Here is a 23,779-nt window from a genome sequence, read left to right on the forward strand (position 1 = left end):
TAGGGATGGTTTTCTGGACCAATATGTTGAGGAACCAACTAGAGGGCTGGCCATCCTAGACTGGATGATGTGTAATGAGAAAGGACTAATTAGCAGTCTGGTTGTGCGAGGCCCCTTGGGGTAGAGTGACCATAATATGGTAGAATTCTTTATTAAGATGGAGAGTGACACAGTTAATTCAGAGACTAGGGTCCTGAACTTAAGGAAAGGTAACTTCAATGGTATGAGACGTGAATTGGCTAGAATAGACTGGCAAATTATACTCAAAGGGTTGGCAGTGGATAGGAAATGGCAAACATTTAAGGATCATATGGATGAGCTTGAACAATTGTACATCCCTGTCTGGAGTAAAAATAAAATGGGGAAGGTGGCTCAACCGTGGCTAACAAGGGAAATTAAGGATAGTGTTAAATCCAAGGAAGAGGCATATAAATTGGCCAGAAAAAGCAGCAAACCCGAGGACTGGGAGAAATTTAGAATTCAGCAGGGGAGGACAAAGGGTTTAATTAGGAGGGGGAAAATAGAGTATGAGAGTAAGCTTGCCAGAACATAAAAACTGACTGCAAAAACTTCTATAGATATGTGAAGAGAAAAAGATTAGTGAAGAAAAACGTAGGTCCCTTCACGAAGGAAGACACAAATAACTTTCCGGAAGTACTAGGGGACCGAGGGTCTAGTGAGAAGGAGGAACTGAAGGATATCCTTATTAGGCGGGAAATTGTGTTCGGGAAATTGATGGGATTGAAGGCCGATAAATCCCCAGGGCCTGATAGTCTGCATCCCAGAGTACTTAAGGAAGTGTCCCTAGAAATAGTGGATGCATTGGTGATCATTTTCCAACAGTCTATCGACTCTGGATCAGTTCCTATGGACTGGAGGGTAGCTAATGTAACACTACTTTTTAAAAAAGGAAGGAGAGAGAAAATAGGTAATTATAGACCTGATAGCATGACATCAATAGTGGGAAAAATGTTGGAATCAATTATTAAAGATGAAATAGCAGCGGATTTGGAAAGCAGTGACAGGATCGGTCCAAGTCAGCATGGATTTATGAAAGGGAAATTATGCTTGACAAATCTTCTGGAATTTTTTGAGGATGTAACTAGTAGAGTGGACAAGTGGATGTGGTGTATTTGGACTTTCAAAAGGTTTTTGACAAGGTCCCACACAAGAGATTGGTGTGCAAAATCAAAGCACATGGCATTGGGGGTTACGTACTGACGTGGATAGAGAACTCGTTGGCAGACAGGAAGCAGAGAGTCGGGATAAACGGGTCCTTTTCAGAATGACAGGCAGTGACTAGCGGGGTGCCGCCAGGGCTCAGTGCTGGGACACCAGCTATTTACATTATACATTAATGATTTAGATGAAGGAATTGAGTGTAATATCTCCAAGTTTGCAGATGACACTAAACTGGGTGGCGGTGTGTGCTGTGAGGAGAACGCTAAGATGCTGCAGGGTGACTTGGACAGGTTAGGTGAGTGGGCAAATGCATGGCAGATGCAGTATAATGTGGATAAATGTGAGGTTATCCACTTTGGTGGCAAAAACATGAAGGGGGAATATTATCTGAATGTTAGGAAAAGGGGAGGTGCAACGAGACCTGGGTGTCATGATACATCAGTCATTGAAAGTTGGCATACAGGTACAGCAGGCGGTGAAGACGGCAAATGGTATGTTGGCCTTCATAGCTAGGGGTTTTGAGTATAGAAGCAGGGAGGTCTTACTGCAGTTGTACAGGGCCTTGGTGAGGTCTCACCGAGAATATTGTGTTCAGTTTTAGTCTCCTAATCTGAGGAAGGACGTTCTTGCTATTGAGGGAGTGCAGCGAAGGTTCACTAGACTAATTCCCGGGATGGCAGGACTGACATATGAGGAGAGACTGGATCGACTGGGCCTTTATACACTGGGGTTTAGAAGGATGAGAGGGGATCTCATAGAAACATATAAAATTCTGACGGGACTGGACAGGCTAGATGCAGGAAGAATGTTTCTGATGTTGGGAAAGTCCAGAACCAGAGGAAGCAGTCTAAGGATAAGGGGTAAGCTATTTAGAACTGAGATGAGGAGAAACTTCTTCACTCAGAGAATTGTTAACCTGTGGAATTCCCTACCGCAGAGAGTTGTTGATGCCAGTTCATTGGATATAAAGGGATCAAGGGGTATGGAGAGAAAGCAGGAAAGGGGTACTGAGGGAATGATCAGCCATGATGTTACTGAATGGTGGTGCAGGCTCGAAGAGCCGAATTGCCTACTCCTGCATCTATTTTCTATGTTTCTTTGTTTCTCGGAGTAGGTCTGCAATCTGTAGTATTTGCATAAATACAGTATCTTTTGAGGTAAACTGATACAGAAATTTAAATAAAAAAACATCTAATTAGCAAAAGGAAAAGCTAAATACTGCAGATGCTGGTGATCTGAAATCAAAACAGAAATTACTAGAAATACTCAGCAGGTCAGGTATCATCTGTGGAGAGAGAGAAACAGAGTTAACATTTAAGATTGATGACCTTTCGTTAGAACATTAAAAAGTTAGAAATGTAACAGAGTTTAAGTAAGTGCAGGGGCAGGGAAAGTAACGTATCTATTCGCAACACCAAAGTTCTGTTTGGTCCCCTTGGATGATGAGATCTGATTGGTCCCCTTGGAATGTGTAATTAGATTCAAGCCATTCTGACTGCAAACTCCAAACAGAATAGAACACATGGAAGAGACCGGACTCACCTTTGTGAATTAAGACCTTCTCCCACCCCTAAACAAGTTCCTGACCTCCCCCAAGCTTCTGACATTCTCCCCCTGCCCAAGTGCCTGACCTCAATTGCCCTCCCCCCAGCCAAATTCCTAAGCTTCTCCCCCCTTCCCAAGTTCCTAACCTTCTCCCCTCTGCCCAAATTCCTGACCATCCACCCCCAGATTCCCGATCTCCCCTTGCCCAAATCTCCCACCCCGGTTCCGGATCTTCTCCCCCCAACAAGTTCCTAACCACCTTCAGCCCCCCCCCACCATAGCTCAAACATTGTGCGTGGGTCATGGATTGTTAACAGGATTATTGGGTATGAAGTGAATGGTGATAGCTTTCGAGAAACCCACCAGGTCTAGGGGGAGGAGACAGGACATTATGCAGCTGTAAAGTGGGTAGGGTTGGAAGAACATGATCCGTCTTACCATCTGGATCACATTCTCGCTCCCAATTTCTCTTCCCCCACACCCCCCCTTAGACCTGGATCGCATTCTTCCATATCCCCACTGGCCCTCCATGCTCTTTACCTCCCCCACCAATCCCCCCTCGCCTGCCTCGGTTCCCCCTCGCCTGCCTCGGTTCCCCCTCGCCTGCCTCGGTTCCCCCTCGCCTGCCTCGGTTCCCCCTCGCCTGCCTCGGTTCCCCCTCGCCTGCTTCCGGTCCCCTCTCCGATCGGCTCTCTTATTCTCCCCTCCAATTCCCTCCCTATCCCTTCTCCAATCTTCTCTCTTTCCCTCTCCTCCATCTTCGATCCTTTTTCCTCCCTCTATTTCCCTCTCTCTTCCCCCTCTGATTCCCCCTCTCTCCCCATCCGATTCCCTCTCTCTTTCCCGCCCCCCCCACCTCCGATCCCCTGTCTTTCCTCCTCCCTTCTCTCTCACTTCCCCCCCCCTCACCCTCTCCCTCCCTCCAATCCTCTTTCTTTCACTCCCCTTTAATCCCTCTCGCCCCTCCGGTTCTCTCTCTCTCTCTCTCTCTCTCTATCTCTCTTTCCCCCCCCTGATTCTCTTGCTCTCTGAATGCCACAAAAATGTGCGTGTAAATAATAACAGGGATATTTTAGGCAATAGTGCTGGAGGCTCCTTTAGAATAGTAATTGATTGTTGAAAGGTAATCCAAAAACCCCAGGTGCTGGCTCGGGCTCAAGCAGCAGACAAGGCAGGCAGCAATGGCAGCTGTTCCAAGCTCGGCAACGTGGTTCGGCAGGCCCCACTTCCGGCTTCCTCATGTAACTAACTGCGCAGGCGCGACCGGATCGAGTGCGCATGTGCAGTCCCAAACAGGTATTGTGCAGAGGATGGCAAAAAATGCCATGCACATAATCACTCTGTGGGGGAAGGGAGGAAAGAACAAAAGGGAAGGTCTGTGATGGGATAGAAGGCAGGAGTGATTAAATGGCAACAGTTATAAGAACATAAGAAATAGGAGCAGGAGTAGACCATTTGGCCCTCGAGCCTGCTCCGTCATTCAATAAGATCATGGCTGATCTGATCTGGTCTCAACTCCACTTTCCTGCCCGCTTCCCATAACCCTTGACTCCCCTTGTATCATAGTACAAAGCAAAAGGAGATGGTAATGGGACAAATAAAGAAACAAAAGATAAGTCTAGAAGAGGTGTAAATGGAAAAGCAAAATACTGTGGATGCTGGAATCTGAAATTAAAAGCAGAAAATGCTGGAAATCTCAGCAGGTCAAGCAGCATCTGTGGAGAAAGACAGTTAATGTTTCAGGTCTGTAGCCCTTCATCAGAACTGGAAATGATAGAGATGTAACAGGTACTTAAGGAAGTGCAGGGGCAGGAAACAGCGGAGGGGAGGCAAGAACAAAAAGGAAGGTCTGTGATAGGGTGGTAGGCAGAAGAGATTAAGGGGCTGATAGTGACCCTTTCGTTAAAGCCGCTGGCCGCTGGAAAGCGGCAGCCAGGGCTCGCTGTGGAATGGCCGCCAATTTTTTGTGGAATGTCCGTCGTTCGCGCAATTGCTCGCAAGCGTTTTTCCGGTGGTGACCATATCTGTCCCGCTTGGGTGCCATGCCGCTGGCCTGGCTGAAACCCTCCCTGGTGGCCCAGTGGACCTAACTAAAATAATCGCAGAATTCCCAGCGGCTGCCCCCTTTAACGGCCACTCCGTCCCACCCTCACTTCCACCCCGCTAGTGATGGTCATTCCGTCCTGCCCCCATTATGACCGACTTCAGCCCCACTCGAAAAAGAGAGACGAAGAGCTGAATTCCGCTGGATAGGCCGCTGCGTCCATTGCGGCGGCCAGAACACAGCAAAAACGGTAATTGTGCCCCGTTTCTGGCAGAGGGCAATTTTTGCCCCTAAAAGACAAAAGGGATGATGGGCATAAATGAGATGGTAATGGAACAAGTTAAGAAACAAAAGATGAGCCTAGGTGTGGTGTCAATCATCACCAGCTGCCACAAAAAAGAGGGGAAAAAAGTGGGGGGGTGGTGTTTTTAAAAAAAAAAGGAACAAAATTATAAGCAGAGGTTATGGTCTGAAATTGTTGAACTCGATGTTGAGTCCAGAAGGCTGTAAAGTGCCTAATGAAAAGATATGGTGCTGTTCCTCGAGCTTATATTGAGCTTCATTGGAACAGTGGAGGAGGCCAAGGATGCTGAGATCAGAGTGGGAGTGGAGTGGAGAGAGGGCAGGTAAGTGCAGCTGAGTCCACGGCCAGATCAGCCATGATCTTATTGAATGGCGGAGCAGGCTCGAGGGGCTAGGTGGCCTACTCCTGTTCCTAATTCTTATGTTCTTATGAAAATAACAGACGACCGGAAGCTCGGGGTCAGGCTTACAGACTGAACGGAATTGTTCGGCAAAGCAGTCACCCAATCGGTATTTGGTCTCCCCAGTATGGAGGAGAGTGCATTGTGAGCAGCGAATACAGTATATGAAATTGCAAGAAGTGCAAGTAAATTGTTGCTTCACCTGGAAGGAGTGTTTGGGATCCTGGATAATGGGAAGGGAGGGGGTAAAAGGGCAGGTGTTGCATCTCCTTCGCTTGCAAGGGAAGGTGCCGTGGGAAGGGGAGGGGATGTTGGGTGTGATTGAGGAGTGGACCAGGGTGTCGTGGAGGGAACAGTCCCTTCGGAATGCTGGGAGGGGAGGGGAAAATGTGTTTGGTGGTGGGATCATGCTGGAAATGGCGGAGGATGATCCTTTGAATGTGGAGGTGGGTGGGGCCTATTATACAAGGGAAGCCTGTTGTGTTTCTGGGAGGGAGGGGAAGGGGTGAGAGCAGAAGTGCGGGAAATGGAATGGACATGGGTCAAAGGGAACCTGCCACCATTACCCATTCTGGCCTACATCTGACCCTTGTCCACATTAGATGGTTAACTTCTAATGCCTGCTGAAGTGGCCCAGCAAGCCACATAGTGAAACTAGAGAAGGGCAGTAAATGTGGTCTTTCCAGTTTCACCCAGATCCCGAGAACAAACCGTAACCAATTAAAATTGGTTCAATTTTGGGGTATCACCGAACTAGTTATTAACTGTATTATTATTGAAAACAAGGATGAAAATGTTGAAATCGAGGCGTTGCTTAGCCGGAAGGCAATGAGCGGGACTTGGTGCGAGTTAGGACACGGGCAGCTGGGGGGGTGGGGGGAGGGCTCAACTCAAGAAAGAATGCGCAAATTCAGGTTTGCAGGTCACTTAGACAATGCTGAAATGTTTAGATTTTTTTTCCCCCAGACAGCTATTTTCATTCTGTTAATAACACCATGTTAAATACACAGATGACTTTGTACAGGTAAGAACAAAGTGTGACCAGTTAATAAATGGTTATATTATGATGTTGTTAGATCTCTTAATTTCCAATGAAATACGAACTCCGATTGTAGTTTTAACTGCTTTATTTTTGGCAGACAGCAGTAACAAGTTCTTGGCATTAAGCCAGGTCTTTGTCCTTCTGAGACCACATGGTCAAAATAGCTGTACTTATACCTGGATCAATTTACAGAAAAGAACTCGCCTTCTTTGACCTTATTGGCCCAATTAATAGTCTTTTAACCATTTAATTGGCTCGCTACCCAAGGTCCTAAAATGTCACGTTGATTGATGACTTAATGCAACATGCTGAACTGCACGTAGTCATTGGAGTCTGTGTTTTCTCAACTTGTCTAAATGCAGCCTGTTTGAATTCTCTATCAATCCCCCCTTTGATTCTTTCACAAACTGAATCATAAAACATCAGGTATCACTGGTTAAACATTCTACAAAATAATTTCATACATGTTAATAGAGTTTCCTTCTAAATTTTGTTGATGTGTTTCGCCACATGTCCGGAATAGTAGCTTCCACACAAATTTACACCAACCCGAGTTCCATCGTGGCCACAATGGAAGTCTGGTTTTAGTAGGTTAATTAACCTTATTCCAATTTAATCCAAATCAATATTTTAGTTCAACCAGTAAACAACCTTCCCTTAAGCATAACATACTCCTGGGGTATTCAACATTCAGGAAGGATAGAATAAAAGGAAAAGGAGGTGGGGTAGCATTGCTGGTTCAAGAGGAGATTAATGCAATAGTTAGGAAAGACATTAGCTTGGATGATGTGGAATCTATATGGGTAGAGCTGCAGAACACAAAAGGGCAAAAAACGTTAGTGGGAGTTGTGTACAGACCTCCAAACAGTAGGAGTGATGTTGGGGAGGGCATCAAACAGGAAATTAGGTGTGCATGCAATAAAGGTGCAGCAGTTATAATGGGTGACTTTAATATGCACATAGATTGGGCTAGCCAAACTGGAAGCAATACGGTGGAGGAAGATTTCCTGGAGTGCATAAGGGATGGTTTTCTAGACCAATATGTCGAGGAACCAACTAGGGGGGAGGCCATCTTAGACTGGGTGTTGTGTAATGAGAGAGGATTAATTAACAATCTCATTGTGCGAGGCCCCTTGGGGAAGAGTGACCATAATATGGTGGAATTCTGCATTAGGATGGAGAATGAAACAGTTAATTCAGAGACCATGGTCCAGAACTTAAAGAAGGGTAACTTTGAAGGTATGAGGCGTGAATTGGCTAAGATAGATTGGCGAATGATACTTAAGGGGTTGACAGTGGATGGGCAATGGCAGACATTTAGAGACCGCATGGATGAATTACAACAATTGTACATTCCTGTCTGGCGTAAAAATAAAAAAGGGAAGGTGGCTCAACCGTGGCTATCTAGGGAAATCAGGGATAGTATTAAAGCCAAGGAAGTGGCATACAAATTGGCCAGAAATAGCAGCGAACCTGGGGACTGGGAGAAATTTAGAACTCAGCAGAGGAGGACAAAGGGTTTGATTAGGGCAGGGAAAATGGAGTACGAGAAGAAGCTTGCAGGGAACATTAAGGCGGATTGCAAAAGTTTCTATAGGTATGTAAAGAGAAAAAGGTTAGTAAAGACAAACGTAGGTCCCCTGCAGTCAGAATCAGGGGAAGTCATAACTGGGAACAAAGAAATGGCAGACCAATTGAACAAGTACTTTGGTTCGGTATTCACTAAAGAGAACACAAACAACCTTCCGGATATAAAAGGGGTCAGAGGGTCTAGTAAGGAGGAGGAACTGAGGGAAATCTTTATTAGTCGTGAAATTGTGTTGGGGAAATTGATGGGATTGAAGGCCGATAAATCCCCAGGGCCTGATGGACTGTATCCCAGAGTACTTAAGGAGGTGGCCTTGGAAATAGCGGATGCATTGACAGTCATTTTCCAACATTCCATTGACTCTGGATTAGTTCCTATGGAGTGGAGGGTAGCCAATGTAACCCCACTTTTTAAAAAAGGAGGGAGAGAGAAAGCAGGGAATTATAGACCGGTCAGCCTGACCTCAGTAGTGGGTAAAATGATGGAATCAATTATTAAGGATGTCATAGCAGCGCATTTAGAAAATGGTGACATGATAGGTCCAAGTCAGCATGGATTTGTGAAAGGGAGATCATGCTTGACAAATCTTCTGGAATTTTTTGACGATGTTTCCAGTAAAGTGGACAAAGGAGAACCAGTTGATGTGGTATATTTGGACTTTCAGAAGGCTTTCGACAAGGTCCCACACAGGAGATTAATGTGCTAAGTTAAAGCACATGGGATTGGGGGTAGTGTGCTGACGTGGATTGAGAACTGGTTGTCAGACAGGAAGCAAAGAGTAGGAGTAATTGGGTACTTTTCAGAATGGCAGGCAGTGACTAGTGGGGTACCGCAAGGTTCTGTGCTGGGGCCCCAGCTGTTTACATTGTACATTAATGATTTAGACGAGGCGATTAAATGTAGTATCTCCAAATTTGCGGATGACACTAAGTTGGGTGGCAGTGTGAGCTGCGAGGAGGATGCTATGAGGCTGCAGAGTGACTTGGATAGGTTAGGTGAGTGGGCAAATGCGTGGCAGATGAAGTATAATGTGGATAAATGTGAGGTTATCCACTTTGGTGGTAAAAACAGAGAGACAGACTATTATCTGAATGGTGACAGATTAGGAAAAGGGAAGGTGCAACGAGACCTGGGTGTCATGGTACATCAGTCATTGAAGGTTGGCATGCAGGTACAGCAGGCAGTTAAGAAAGCAAATGGCATGTTGGCCTTCATAGCGAGGGGATTTGAGTACGGGGCAGGGAGGTGTTGCTACAGTTGTACAGGGCCTTGGTGAGGCCACACCTGGAGTATTGTGTACAGTTTTGGTCTCCTAACTTGAGGGAGGACATTCTTGCTATTGAGGGAGTGCAGCGAAGATTCACCAGACTGATTCCCGGGATGGTGGGACTGACCTATCAAGAAAGACTGGATCAACTGGGCTTGTATTCACTGGAGTTCAGAAGAGTGAGAGGGGACCTCATAGAAACGTTTAAAATTCTGACGGGTTTGGACAGGTTGGATACAGGAAGAACGTTCCCAATGTTGGGGAAGTCCAGAACCAGGGGTCACAGTCTAAGGATAAGGGGTAAGCCATTTAGGACCGAGATGAGGAGAAACTTCTTCACCCAGAGAGTGGTGAACCTGTGGAATTCTCTACCACAGAAAGTAGTTGAGGCCAATTCACTAAATATATTCAAAAGGGAGTTAGATGAAGTCCTTACTACTCGGGGGATCAAGGGGTATGGCGTGAAAGCAGGAAGGGGGTACTGAAGTTTCATGTTCAGCCATGAACTCATTGAATGGCGGTGCAGGCTAGAAGGGCTGAATGGCCTGCTCCTGCACCTATTTTCTATGTTTCTATGTGCCACGTACAGATGGTCTGCTGGGACAACATTTAATCAACATAAACAAACAATATAAAAGTAAAACAATTACAACAAATAGAATTAAACCTTCCACCAATGAAGTTCCTATTGAACCTAGCCATTCAGTGGCTCCACTCCACAAAGTGAATGATGGGGGTTGCTTAAGTTTTTCTACCTCCTTTTGGATATGCTCCGCTAAGTGGGTAATTTCTTCGGAGCTGTCTGGGATATATGTGCAACACTCAGTTCCGAGTAAGGTGCAAGTACCTCCCTTTTCAGCCAGGATGTAATCAAGGGCCAGTCTGTTCTGTAGGGCAACTGTGCGGATTGCTACCATTTCTGCATTGATTTTAACTAGGGCCTCTGAGGTATCATTGGCTACCCGTTCCACAACGGATGCCATGTTAATGGATTCCCTTGCCAGTTTGGCGGTCCCATACCCAGGGATCAGAATGGCAAAGAACCTCTCTGTTTCTGTGATAGCTCTCTTAGGACGGTGTAGATGTTCCGACAGTGACTTTATATGATACATATAAGGCACAATGTAGGCTAAATAGCAGGATCCCATCCAATTCTGGGGCAGCCAAGGGTAGGCCTTGTGGCCACACACCCAATAGGTGCCATTATAGGCAATGAAAGTTAGTTGTTTCTTTGTCAGCAACACACCGGGGCCTGTCCAGGCTTTTCCATCTGTTTTATTCAGAATCCCCGTTACGTTAAAAATTCCCACATCGGCCCAGTTTGGACGGTTCCGTGGCTTGATTATATTCTAATTCCGGGAGCAGTTACTATACTCCATATTTTGGCCTCCTTTGATGTTTCTAATCAGACAGACCGATTCCCCCGGTCTTCCTATTCCCGTTGTATTAGTGATAACAAAAAATGGGGGCCGTTTGGAATTATTGTAGCACGGTTGGTATCCCCCTTCAAAGGTAGTCAGATTGTAACCTGCTGACTTCCATTTACGTGCCCAGTTTTCCGTATCCTGAAACGCATTGCCTGTTTTGTTTTGATTAATTATCCACTCAGCCATTTCCGAGATATTCAAGGGAACTGGCCTCAAGGGAACCCCTCCCTTTGAGTGAATAGGAATATGCGCACACACCCAACAACTAGAAATGTTACCTTGTTTGGCATAAATGTATGACATATATAAAAAGGTATTTACATGTAATTCCCTTGCTACCCTACTATTTCCCTTTGGTGCAGAAGGTCGGCTAGTAAGAAGTAGGCCTATGCCTAGAATACCTACAATCAATAATACAGTAAATGTATACATTTTGGCAAAATGTAATTGTCCTTATTAGATTTGAGCTTCAGTTACGGGTGCTCGTTTAAGGTGTGAAGCGTGGATCCAGGCTTTCTTTCCTTGGACTTTAACAGTTGCCTGGGTGGTCAATAACACTTGATAAGGTCCCTCCCACTTGGCACCCAAAGGTTTTTATGCAATTTTTCACATACACCCAGACTCCCGGGATGATGTCGTGTCCTCCTTCGGGTGGATTACCCCAAGCTGCCGATACCTGCCGGGAAACAGAACTAATAGCATTGGTTAGGTTCTGACAGTATGATAACAAAGTGTCACTCATTAAGTGAACATCAGCTTTCCGTAAATCGATAGTTCCTGGCAGCGACATGGGTCTTCCTGTTATAATTTCAAATGGGCTTAGACCTGTAGTTCTGTTTGGGGTTGCCCTAATGCTACATAGCACTATTGGTAGTGCCTGGGGCCATGGTGTTCCTTCTTGGTGATATTTGGCAAGCCGTTGTTTCAAAGTTTGATTCATTCGTTCTACTTGTCCTGATGATTGTGGATGATAAGGACAGTGTAAATCCCACGTAATGTTCAGTAACCTACAGACTTCTTGGCAGACAGCACCTGTGAAGTGTGTTCCCTGATCTGAGTCAATGCTACTCGGGACTCCCCATCGGGGAATGTAATCCTTACACAAGACCTTTGCAGTGTGATTGGCTGTGGCTCTTTTAGTTGGGACAGTTTCTACCCATCTAGAGAATCTGTCAACCATGACAAGAATGTTAGTGTATCCTTGGCATGAAGGAAGAGATATATAATCAACCTGCAGATGCTGGAATGGTCCGACAGGGGTAGGGGGCCTCAGCTGGGGCATTACCGTGATGGGTCCAGAATTATTTTTCTGGCAGACCACACAGCGGTCTGTTACCAGCTGAGCATGTTTTTTAAATCCCCGACCCCACCAGCTTTTCTGGAACCGTGCCGTCATCTGTTGTGAGGCCAAGTGTCCCCACGAGTGGATCTGTTGGGTTAAAAAAGGCATAAGCGCTTGTGGCGCGACTGGCTTGTCGGTAACTCTTTGTCTCCAGACACCATCTTCACATAGCTTAATTCCTGCCTCAATCCATGTCCATTTTTCCTCTCTGGAGCACTCGGCCTTGCATTGTTTAAAGGTCTCGTGTCAGAGTCCTGAGTGCTTTCAATCTGCACATCTGTGTTGGTTCTTCTGGAGGAACGCCCTGTGAGGCGGCATCTTTAGCTGCCTGGTCGGCTGGGGCATTTCCCTGTGCTTCTGTGGTATTTTCCTTGGTATGGGCCTTACACTTCAGGATGGACACTTCCTGAGGTAATTGTATGGCCTCCAGTAAGTCTCGGACTTCTTTTCCATTTCGGATAGGTGTACCAGCAGCAGTGAGGAATCCTCTTTTCCGCCATAACAGACCAAAGTCGTGAGCGACTCCAAAAGCATAACGTGAATCTGTGTAGACATTAGCTGTCTGTCCTTCTGCTATTCGACATGCTTCTGACAGGGCCCGTAACTCGGCCTGTTGTGCTGACATTCCTGAGGGTAAACATCCTTTTGCCACTACCTCATATAAGGTTGTAACTGCCCATCCTGCTTTTCTGGTACCATTGTCAACAAAGGAGGAATCATCTGTAAACAGGATGAGGTCTGGGTTGTGCAGAGGCTCCTCTGCTGCTAAGGCTGCTTCTTCTGTTTCTTTTAAAATCTCCACGCAGTCATGCTCTTCACATTCTCCCCCCTCTTGCTCCCTCGATTCTGACATCGGGAGCATAGTTGTGGGATTAACCGGGCTGGCCCGGACGATATGGAGATTAGGAGCTTCCAAAACTGCTGTCCAGCGTGTCCATCTTGCTGCTGTCACCTGAGACATTCTATTCATAGACAGCAAAGCGTGTACGGTGTGGGGACACTTCATAATCAGCTTTTGGTCGAGGACTAGACCCGCAGTGGTCATTACCGCTCGACATGTAGCTTCCATGGCCCTTAGGCAACTTCCCCATCCAAGGGTGACCGCATCCAGTTTTGCCGAATAATAGCCAATAGGTCTTTGCCGATCCCCATGTTCTTGTGTCAGTATAGCTGTCATATATCCGTCTTTCTCATGGACAAACAGGGTAAATGGCTTACCACTTTCGGGGATTCCCAGAGCCGGTGCCAACACAAAGCCTTTTTCAAACTCAGGAAGGCCTCTTGCTGTTCCTTAGTGATGGTGATGGCTTCTTTAGAGGCACGTTTCCCCTTTAATATATCATTCAGTGGCTGAGCAAGCTGTGTGAAGGAGTCAATCCAATTTCTGTTAAAGTTACACAATCCCAAAAAAGACCTTAGTTCCTGAATAGTGGTGGGTTTTTTAGCAGCCCGAATGGCTGCAGTTCTATCCTGGGTAAGTTCTCTCTTTCCTTGTGAAATCTTTTGTCCCAGGTATACAACCTCTTCTTGGGATATTTGTGCTTTGTCGATGCTGGCTTTATGTCCTTTCAGCCAAAGGTGGTCCAGCAAAGCTCGTAAATCTTGTTCATGCTGGTCTTCCGTGTTTGAAGCTAGCAGGATATCATCTACATATTGGATGACTATGGATGACAGGGGAGGTAATTCTCGCAAATGGCTTTGTAAAGCCATGTGGAATACCGTAGGCTGTTGTGGAAACCCTGTGGTAACCGGGTCCAAGTATACTGTTGTCCTTGGACCGTGAAAGTAAACCACTGTCGAACCTCCGGTGCCAGAGGCACCGACCAAAATCCGTTGGCCATATCTATAACCGAGAAATATTTATGTTCCGGTTTAAGGGCATTAAAAATGGTGGAGGGATCTGCGACCAAAGGAGCTTTTTGATCAATACACTGGTTAGCTTTCCTATAATCGACAATCAAACGCCAAGTCTCATTAGATTTCTGTACTGGCCACACGGGGCTATTGGAGGAGCTATGCGTTTTAATAAGCACCCCTTGTTTCTCCAATTGCTGAATAACCGGTAAGATTCCCGCGATGGCAGTTGGACTGATGGGATACTGTTTAGTGCATGGAGGCTTGGTCCCTGTAAATGACGCAGGCTCCATCTGGAGTAGGCCACAATCGTTCTTGTCTTTAGCCCATATTGGGTGTTCCTTCAATTCTTCTTTCTTCAAAGTTCTAATTGACCATGTCACCCGACCATCCTCGAAATGCAACGATGAATCTACTTGGATTAGAACGTCCATTCCCAAAAGGGGTTGATCTACTGGAACTATCCAGACTGGCGTGGTTAGTTCATGTGGACCCAGCCCTATAAGTACCGGTGTTGTCCTTTTAATTTCCATTTTATGGCCCCCAACTCCATAGGCTGTACCATCCAACGGCAAAAAGTCTCCATATTGTAGGGGTAAGCATGTTAATTCCGCCCCTGTGTCTAAAAGACAGTCCACATCCTTATCGCCTACCCTCACAGTTATATATAGCCCATCTTCCCTTTGTTGTATTAGTGCGAGGAGGGGGGCCAGGGTTGGCTCTAATCGTTTTTTGCTATCCCAAGTAATTCCTTCTGTTGTTGTATTGTCAGTCGCTTAAATGCTTCTATGAGGTCGTTATCTTGTGACAAGCCTGGCTTGTTGGCTGAATTGTATCCCTTACTGCATCCTCTTCCCCAGTCATGACCTTTCTGTTTTGCCCTGCACGTCTTGGCCCAGTGACCTTCTTTCCCACAATAATGACATTTTCCGGGTAATTTTCCGAATGACTGTTTATCGAAATCCTGGGATTTCCATCCCATAGCCTGTACAGCTCGGACTTTAGCTCCCATATCCCGATCTAATTGGTTATGTCGATCCACCAATGCTGCAAAGGTAGTTCCTCTACCTTCCCAGTCCGGTAACACTACCTTAAGCATTTTGGACAGTTCTGGCTTTAGACCTGCCACGAAAGCTGCTTTCAGGGGTCCAAACACTTGTTCATCCATTTCCTCATCCGTATTATTCATATCCGAATGTTCTAGCCACATGCATCTAAACCGCTCGTCATACTCCAGGACCTCCTCTGTTCCTTTCTGTTGGCAGGCTGCAATTTTTCCCCAGTCTGTCTTAGCTGGACTGAAGGCTTGCAGCCAGTATTTAATCGCCTCCCATCCTGCATCTAAATCTTGCTCATCCTGCCCCAAAGCTTCTTCTACCTTGTCGTGCAATTTTCTTCCCTGTGTTTTTGGCACCATTATGGTCAAAATTTGCACTCGTCCCAGGGATGAAGTTGATATATATTTCTGAAGCGGTCCAATTGGTCCCACGTTTTTACTCCCCCTTTCTTTGGATTGGGCAATTCCTTCGACCATTTATTGATTTTCTCTGGGTCTGCCGGATCATGAAATAAGTATTCTGCATACACCCTTTTCCTCGTTTTTTTGGTTCCGCCCTCATCCGCAGTCTCTTCTGATTTGACTACAACTCGTCTTTTTTTTTTTTAAACGGGGCAAAGTGCACCCCTAATTCTTCATCCTCCGACACTGTATTGTCGGAGGATTCAGAATCCGTATCTATTCCTCGGTCGTGTCTTCGGGTTTGCGCTTTTAATTTATCCAAACATGGGTATCCTGGAAATTGACCAATACATTTTCCTTTTCCTATTACTGTCTCTTGACCTAATGATTTTTTCCATTCTTTAATTTCACCTTTACGATCTTTAACTTCCGCTTCCAGCTTTTCAAGTTCAAGCTTTTTCTGTCGCAGCTGTGCACAAACAGCTTGCAATTGATCCTTTATACTCGTCAGTTCTCGATCATGTTGGGAACGCATTATAATTTCATTCCGCTTTCGGATCTGGCCCATAACCGCTACGGACCATCTAGTTCACTCTTTATTTTTCATACGGGTCGTTTTTCCCCAGACCCTTTAAATCTCGTCCAAGGACCATTGTCCTTTGGAGGTTCCGTACTTTTGTTCGATCTTAATACAGGTTTTAGATAAATTGAATTGTTGCTCTATGTATTCTTTCAACTGTTCGAGAATTAAATCTAGCGAAACCTCAGGTGGTGCTTGCCCACCTTTAACAGTTGTAGGCAATTCTTTGCTCCTATCTCCTGCTGCCATAATACTGATTTCTTTACTGGGGTCTCGAGTCGTAGGCTTTCCAGCCAATCAATAGGTCGGTGATTAATTAACTAACACACCACCGAAGTTTAGACGTCTATGGGACCTCGAGCCGACTACCAACCGGAGGGTTCGCAAACCGGAGGCTTTCAGAATCGCGTAGAAGGAGAGGCGAATTTAGACTTTTGACCGAGGACTTTTTTGAAAGAGGTGTCCTTACCTCAGTATGTAGGTCCGATGTCCAAAATTCAGTTTCTTTCCTCAGCGATCCTGTTCGTGACGCCAAAATTGTTAGATCTCTTAATTTCCAATGAAATACGAACTCCGATTGTAGTTTTAACTGCTTTATTTTTGGCAGACAGCAGTAACAAGTTCTTGGATTTAAGCCAGGCCTTTGTCCTTCTGGGACCACATGGTCAAAATGGCTGTACTTATACCTGGATCAATTTACAGAAAAGAACTCGCCGCCTTTGACCTTATTGGCTCAATTAATAGTCTTTTAACCTTTTAATTGGCTCGCTATCCAAGGTCCTAAAATGTCAAGTTGATTAATGACTTAATGCAACATGCTGAACTGCACGTAGTCATTGGAGTCTCTGTTTTCTCAACTTGTCTAAATGCAGCCTGTTTGAATTCTCTCAGATGTCATTACTGTGTTGAGAATAACTTGAATTTCAGGTCTCTCAAGTATGATAGTAAACCCGTTTTCTCCAATCCCCTTTGCTTCCCGTCATTTAGACCTTGGACCTGAGCCGCTTGTATTCGAATGATGTCCACGCCATTGCCAGTACGTATGGTATCGAAGCTGCTTTAAGAGTCATCGAAAAAGAAATCAAGGATGTCTTTGCTGTATATGGTAAGTCTTGTTTTCCAAAACTCGACTGCGTGTGTCCTAACTCGCACCAAGTCTCGCTCATTGCCTTCCGGTTAAGCAACGCCTCGATTTCAAAATTTTCATCCTTGTTTTCAAATCCCTCCATGGCTTTTCCCCTCCCTACTTCTGTAATCTCCTCCCGCTCCACAACCCCCTGATATATCTGCACTCCTCTAATTCTACCCTCTTGAGCATCCCTGATCATAATCGCTCAACCATTGGTGGCCGTGCCTTCTGTTGCCTCGGCCTGAAGCTCTGAAATTCCCTGCCTTAACCACTCCGCCTCTCTACCTCCTTCAAAATGCTCCTTAAAACCTACCTCTTTGACCAAGCTTTTGGTCATCTGCTCTAATTTCTCCTTATGCGGTTCGGTTGCAAATGTTTTATCTCATAATACTCCTGAGAAGTGCCTTGGGACATTTCGCTGCGTTAAAGGCGCTATATAGATACAAGTTGTTGTTGTTTCGTCCCTATGATTTTCACCCCTCCTTTTCTGAAGACACCAACTCTTGCTGGCGTATGGTCCTACAGATGCAAGGCCCCCTCCTGGCCCTTGCCCACATGGCCATTCTTCAGGTATGTGTATAGGTGGACTATTTGGCTGAGATAGCGAGAAGCATCACAGTCAAGGATAGATGTCTAACAGGTTTGATCCTGGTAGGCACTAGGGGGCAACAGAAAAAAAACACATGGAAACACTGGATTCACAGTCAAGCTCAGTTGCACTGGATCTCCGCACATGCATTCTTTAACGCAGGGTCACTGGATAGCGATCGTGAGTGGGAATCCCTACTCTTTACCCCAGGGAAATTCCCATTCCCCGCCTCCCTCTCTAGCCCAGGGAGATTGTGGCCAATTATAACAGCTCTGCTGTCATCCTGGCTGAAATCAGCTAACTCAGAACATAGCTGGGACGTTCCAGGACTGTGTGTGCCAGTTCCACACTGGATGGCGTTTTCACCAGCTGAGCCGTTGGGAGGAGAAGCTGATAATAGCAAGCTTAATCGGTTTGTTGGTTTGGTATAATGCTTCTGTTCCATCTATTGTAGAGGTGTGGGTTTTTGATAGAGAAAAATTGATGTACAAAAATATTATTAATTAAATAAAGGCCCTTTTGAACAGCTGGTAAGGTTATTTAAGTGCAGTGATGTTCCAACACACTTTCTCACAGAGGCTGGGCAGGGATTAACCTAATCCTCCTTCAGCGTAGCTCCCTAGAGAGCAAGTTCTCAATCGTGACTGTTTTTTGGCTGCACAATGAGCCAAATGACCTTTCTGTGCTGAAGCGTCTGTGCTTCGAATTCTTATGTTCTTATGCATCTGCAGTTCTCTGGTACCAATAGTAAACCAGGCTGGCTGGTCAACCATGAACAGTGTTCTCATGTACTATTGACTTAACTGGCTCAGTTATCCAGTTACTATGTCTGCTATGACTTAGTTCCAAAAGCTAATCGCCAGTCAATGTCATCTTGGAGCCATCTCCACCCTGAAGAGGCGCTGCTTACCATCCTCACTTTTTCTGTCCTCCCCCATCCACTCTCCTCCCAGGCTGTAGTAACTAGTTGGTCATATGACAACTGACAAGCTTGGAATTGAGCCCTCACAGGGTGGACTCCAAGTATCAGGAGCTCCTCCCTGAGTGGCCTGGTGAGCAGTACCCCTCACCATAAGATGTATGAGTGCATAGCCATTCTCCTGACCTCAGCATGGAACACATCATATCTTCGTGGTTCCACCACTTGGAGGTGTAGAGATTCTGCAACAGTTGGCTACCTCTCCGTGGCTTAATCATAATGGGCACTGATATAAATGAGCGCAAATTCTTGCATCATCTCCAGCCCCCCCTGCCCAGAGTAATGTTTAGGAATTTGTCATGAACATTGCCCCTTTAAAATTTGCTAGGCGTTGCAATGCAGCATCCAGTTCCTTCTAATCAGACTGGTTCACTGGGCCTTCTCTGTGTGCAGCACATTCCATTGGTTTTTCTTGTGCCCATGCAGGTCGGCCCTTACTGAGACCTGTTGGTAGTGCTGTCTTCAGACCCTGAGGATGCGTTTGTTGAAGAGCTCCAGACTTGTCAGTAATCGGTGCTAGTCTACAGGAAGCCCTTTTTAACTGTGATTAATGACAGATTTTAGCAAACGGAAAAATGATTTTGAATCACTCTTATGTAACGTGCATTGGTGCGGATGAATGCAACCCACTGATTCGCTTCATCACCCTAATCGCCCTCTTGGTCTCATGATGTGCATCATCAGCTACTTTTGCAACAGCTTTCCTTTGCCTTGCATAGGAGCATTGTTCTAAAAAGGGCTCTGTTTTTGCCAAAGAGTTCTTTAGTAGGATGCTGCTTAGAATTCAGGGCCGTTGTTCTTGGTCACATCTAAGCATGGATATCCAAACAATTCTATGGTGCAATGATAGGCAGCAGTCCCATACTGCAATGCTCTTCTGCTCTTCTTGAACTGAATTGATGTTAATATCATTGATCACATTCAGTGCTTTTGATGAGCTGCAACTAATTCTTTGCTTCACTCTTGCACAGGTATTGAAGTGGACCCTCGCCATCTTTCTCTTGTGGCAGACTACATGTGTTTTGACGGATCGTACAAGCCATTTAATCGCATTGGCATGCAGTCAAGCTCCTCGCCACTTCAGCAGATGACTTTTGAAACCAGCTATAAGTTCTTAAAACATGCAACTATGCTAGGTAAGAAAGATCTCGTTAACCCTGTTTTTGTTTTAACTTGAGCAAGTATCCTTCATGTAGGGAAAGTAAAATTTGAAATAAGTCTCTAAAGCCGCACAATATAATCCAGATCATCCTTTACATATGAACACAAGAAATAGGAGCAGAAGTAGGCCCTTTGGCCCCCTTGAGCCTGCTCCGCCATTCAATAAGATCATGGTTGATCTGATCATAGACTCAGCTCCACTTCCCTGCCCGTTCCCCATAACCTTTTACTCCCTTATCGCTCAAAAATCTGTCTATCTCTGCCTTAAATATATTCAATGACCCAGCCTCCACAGCTCTCTGGGGCAGAGAATTCCATAGATTTACAACCCTTTGAGAGAAGAAATTTCTCCTCATCGCAGTTTTAAATGGACGGCCCCTTATTCTAGTTTTAGTTTTCCCTATGAGTGGAAATAGCCTCTCTGCATCCAATTTGTCGAGCCCCCTCATTATCTTAAGTTTCAATAAGATCACCTCTCATTCTTCTAAACTCCAATGTGTATAGGTCCAATCTACTCAACCTATCCTCATAAGTCAACCCCTTCACCTCCAGAATCAACCTAGTGAACCTTCTCTGAACAGCCTCCAGTGCAAGTATATCCTTCCTTAAATATGGAGACCAAAACTATACACAGTACTCTAGGTGTGACCTTACCAATACCCTGTACAGTTGTAGCAGGACTTCTCTGCTTTTATACTCTATCCCCCTTGCAATAAAGGCCAACATTCTATTTGCCTTCCTGATTACTTGCTGTACCTGCATACTAACTTTTTATGTTTCATGCATAAGGATCCCTAGGTCCCGCTGTACTGCAGCACTTTGCAATTTTTCTCCATTTAAATTATAATTTGCTTTTCTATTATTTCTGCCAAAGTGAATAACCTCGCATTTTCCCACATTATACTCCATCTGCAAATATTTTGCCCACTCACTTAGCCTGTCTATATCCCTTTGCAGATTTTTTGTGTCCTCACAATTTGCTTTCCCACCCATCTTTGTATCATCAGCAAACTTGGCTACATTACGCTCAGTCCCTTCATCCAAGTCATGAATATAGATTGTAAATAGTTGAGGACCCAGCACTGACCCCTGCGGCACCCCACTAGTTACTATTTGCCAACCGTTTCTTTTTCAATTGAGAAACCTGAATGTTGATGTGCTACTGTAGTTCAAAAAGTAGAAATAAGACAGATAAAATAAGGAGGAGTGATTAGGTGACACCACGTTTGGTTTATAAGTCGCTGGAGCGATGACTAATCATAGAATAGAATCATAGAAATTTACAGCACGGAAGGAGGCCATTCGGCCCATCATGTCTGCGCTGGCCGACAAAAAGCTATTCAGCCTAATCCCACTTTCCAACCCTGCAGATTATGGCACTTTAAGTGCATATCCAAGTACTTCTTAAAGGTGGTGAGGGTTTCTGCCTCTATCACCCTTTCAGGCAGTTAGTTCCAGACCCCCACCACCCTCTGGGTGAAGAGATTTCCCCACATATTTCCTCTAAACCTCCTACCAACTACTTTAAATCTATGCTCCCTGGTTGTTGACCCCTCTGCCAAGGGAAACAGGTCCTTCCTATCCACTCTATCCAGGTCCCTCATAATTTTTTTACTGTTGCTCCCTAGTGCCGACCATGATCAAACCTGTTAGACATCTATCCTTGTTACTGTTGCATCTAGCTGCACTTTTTTTATGTCAGCTCAAAATGGAAAGCATGTCTGTGCAATTGCAACACTTAATTCCAGCTTTTCATGTACCCCATACACTCTCACCTTCTGCTTTTTAATTTCCTCAAGTGTTCCACTTGTCACAGTAAAACAGGAACTATCACAGCTTCCTGATTTGACCCACTTTTTTTTCATTCCTGATGGTGTTCTGGATTATGGACTTGACTTGCTATCTTGGTTATTTAAATAAAACATACCGCCTCAGATTCCCACCAACAAATGAAGAATGAATTTCACTACGAATGTTGCTAAGCTTTTTTGCAACCAAGTGAAACCTGGTTTCTGTTTTTTTTTCCTCTTATTTTTCATGTTATGTTACGCTGTATTACCGTACAGTGTTCAGTCTACCAGTTAATCCATTTCCAACAATATTGCCTCCATTCCTCACTTGTCTCTTATTACTTATTTTCCTCTCTGTTATTGATTCTACTGTAGTCATTTCCCCTCTTAAGCTGCAAAGACACCCATTCTGCACACTGTTTTCCTCTCTGCATCCTTTCTGTGTTACACTCGTCTCTTCTAACTCATTCTATCCGGCTGCCTGAAACTATGAAACTTCTTACCTCCCTCGATGTTATCCTCATATTGTGATTTTAAAATCCTAGTTCGGCTTCACCTAATCATTAATTCGCTTCATCTCAACTCCTCGAAGCTCTTGTTTGGGGTATCAGATCGCCACATGGTAAACATTGTTTAGTTCTTCCAATATATTCATTTAGTTCTTCAGATGTTGCAGATTACCCAGCAAAAACCTATGTGCTGTAATAATTCAGTGTATTGCACTTTCCCGGGTTTGCCGGCCCTTACAGCGCAGCATGATTTGTGGTCGGTCAGCTGTTGGATTGCGGGAGCATAACAACCGAACCCGATTCTGTCCTCAACTGACGGCTGTGCACGTGTGTGCATCTTTCAACAGGAGTCACCGGATAACAATCGGGAGCAGGAACCCTGAGTGCGTTTTTGTATTTCCCCCTCTTGGCTTAGATCAGCTTGGAGCCATTTCATAAATGCCTGCCCTCTGCAACGGCTGGTATTACCTAATTCTAGGTGAGATGAGCCAAGCCCAAGGCCTGTAGGTGGCACAGGACACCACCAAGTTGAAAAGAGTAGGAGGGAAGATGAAGTAAGAGATATTGATGAGGTGACACTATGCTTGAGTTTTCAAAGCCTGTATTATAAGAATGAGACTGAAGTGGTAGAAAGGAATGGAGGTTTTTTTTTTAAAAAGAAAAGATTTGGCAAGAACATCAGCGTATCCCAGGTAATTGAAGAAAATCTGATGTTCTCAGCATTTGTTTTTCAGTATTGATTCCTTAATGGTGTTTTATTATCTCCCCCCCCCCCCCCCCTTTCCTTTAGGCTCTCATGATGAATTGAAGTCTCCGTCAGCATGTCTGGTGGTGGGGAAAGTAGTCCGTGGCGGCACCGGCATTTTTGATCTGAAGCAGCCTCTGAAATGATTGCCCCTCTCTGATCTCTCGTCCGATTAGAGAGTCTATTTTATTGGAAGTGGACACAGACGGGAAGTTACGTTGTGTATATTTTTATATATCTTGTAAGATACAGAATCGCAAGAGACACGAGTCGGCACTAAAGGCCCCTCCACGGTGGCAAGTGATGAGCCAGCAAATACATCTCTAATGTGTTGGTTTGAGCTGTTTGCTAATAGCAGGGAAAGAAACTGAGCCAAATTCCCACCCGGGCTTGCAATCTCAGGCAGAAAGAATGGATCAAAGTCCATTAGAAGTTGAAAATGAACAATGAAAGCTGGTATTAGCAAACCAGAGGAGGTACTGCTTTAATGGAGGCACTGCTGATTTACAGAAACTCCTGTCCTGCTGAGTGCGGAAGCAGTAGCTCCATTACTGTGCCCAGGAACCTTTTTGAATTAAATTCCACTAGTCATCGAGAAAGATGATTTAAAATAAAAAATGAGCTTTAGAAGAAATTACTTTTGTGGTAAAAGTTTTGTTGTGGAGCCATATTCATATTTATCTGTGTCAGCTGTGGCTCAGCAGGACTTGTAGTACACAGTGTATTTTACAGCAACCAAAGTCTATTTACAGAGTATTTAAAAGAGAGTTTCTATAAACTATAGCAAACAGAACTCTTGACCGAAACTGCAGCAACTTTTCCCGATAAAAGAACATAAGGAAT

General features: G+C 45.0%; 1 protein-coding gene across 1 annotated transcript in view; it reads left to right on the top strand.

Moving 5' to 3' along the window:
- LOC139253265 (DNA-directed RNA polymerase I subunit RPA1-like) overlaps positions 1-23,570 on the top strand; it is a 102,522-nt gene extending 78,952 nt beyond the window's left edge. Inside the window, exons 23-25 of the mRNA XM_070873475.1 lie at positions 17,022-17,139; positions 19,703-19,867; positions 22,982-23,570. Of these exons, the coding sequence (XP_070729576.1) occupies positions 17,022-17,139; positions 19,703-19,867; positions 22,982-23,082 (384 nt within the window). The 3' untranslated portion in view covers positions 23,083-23,570. The remainder of the gene's footprint in view (positions 1-17,021; positions 17,140-19,702; positions 19,868-22,981) is intronic.
- The last annotated feature ends 209 nt before the right edge of the window (positions 23,571-23,779 follow it).

The sequence above is a fragment of the Pristiophorus japonicus genome, unplaced genomic scaffold, assembly GCF_044704955.1.
Source record: "Pristiophorus japonicus isolate sPriJap1 unplaced genomic scaffold, sPriJap1.hap1 HAP1_SCAFFOLD_487, whole genome shotgun sequence".
NCBI classification, from domain to species: Eukaryota; Metazoa; Chordata; class Chondrichthyes; family Pristiophoridae; genus Pristiophorus; species Pristiophorus japonicus.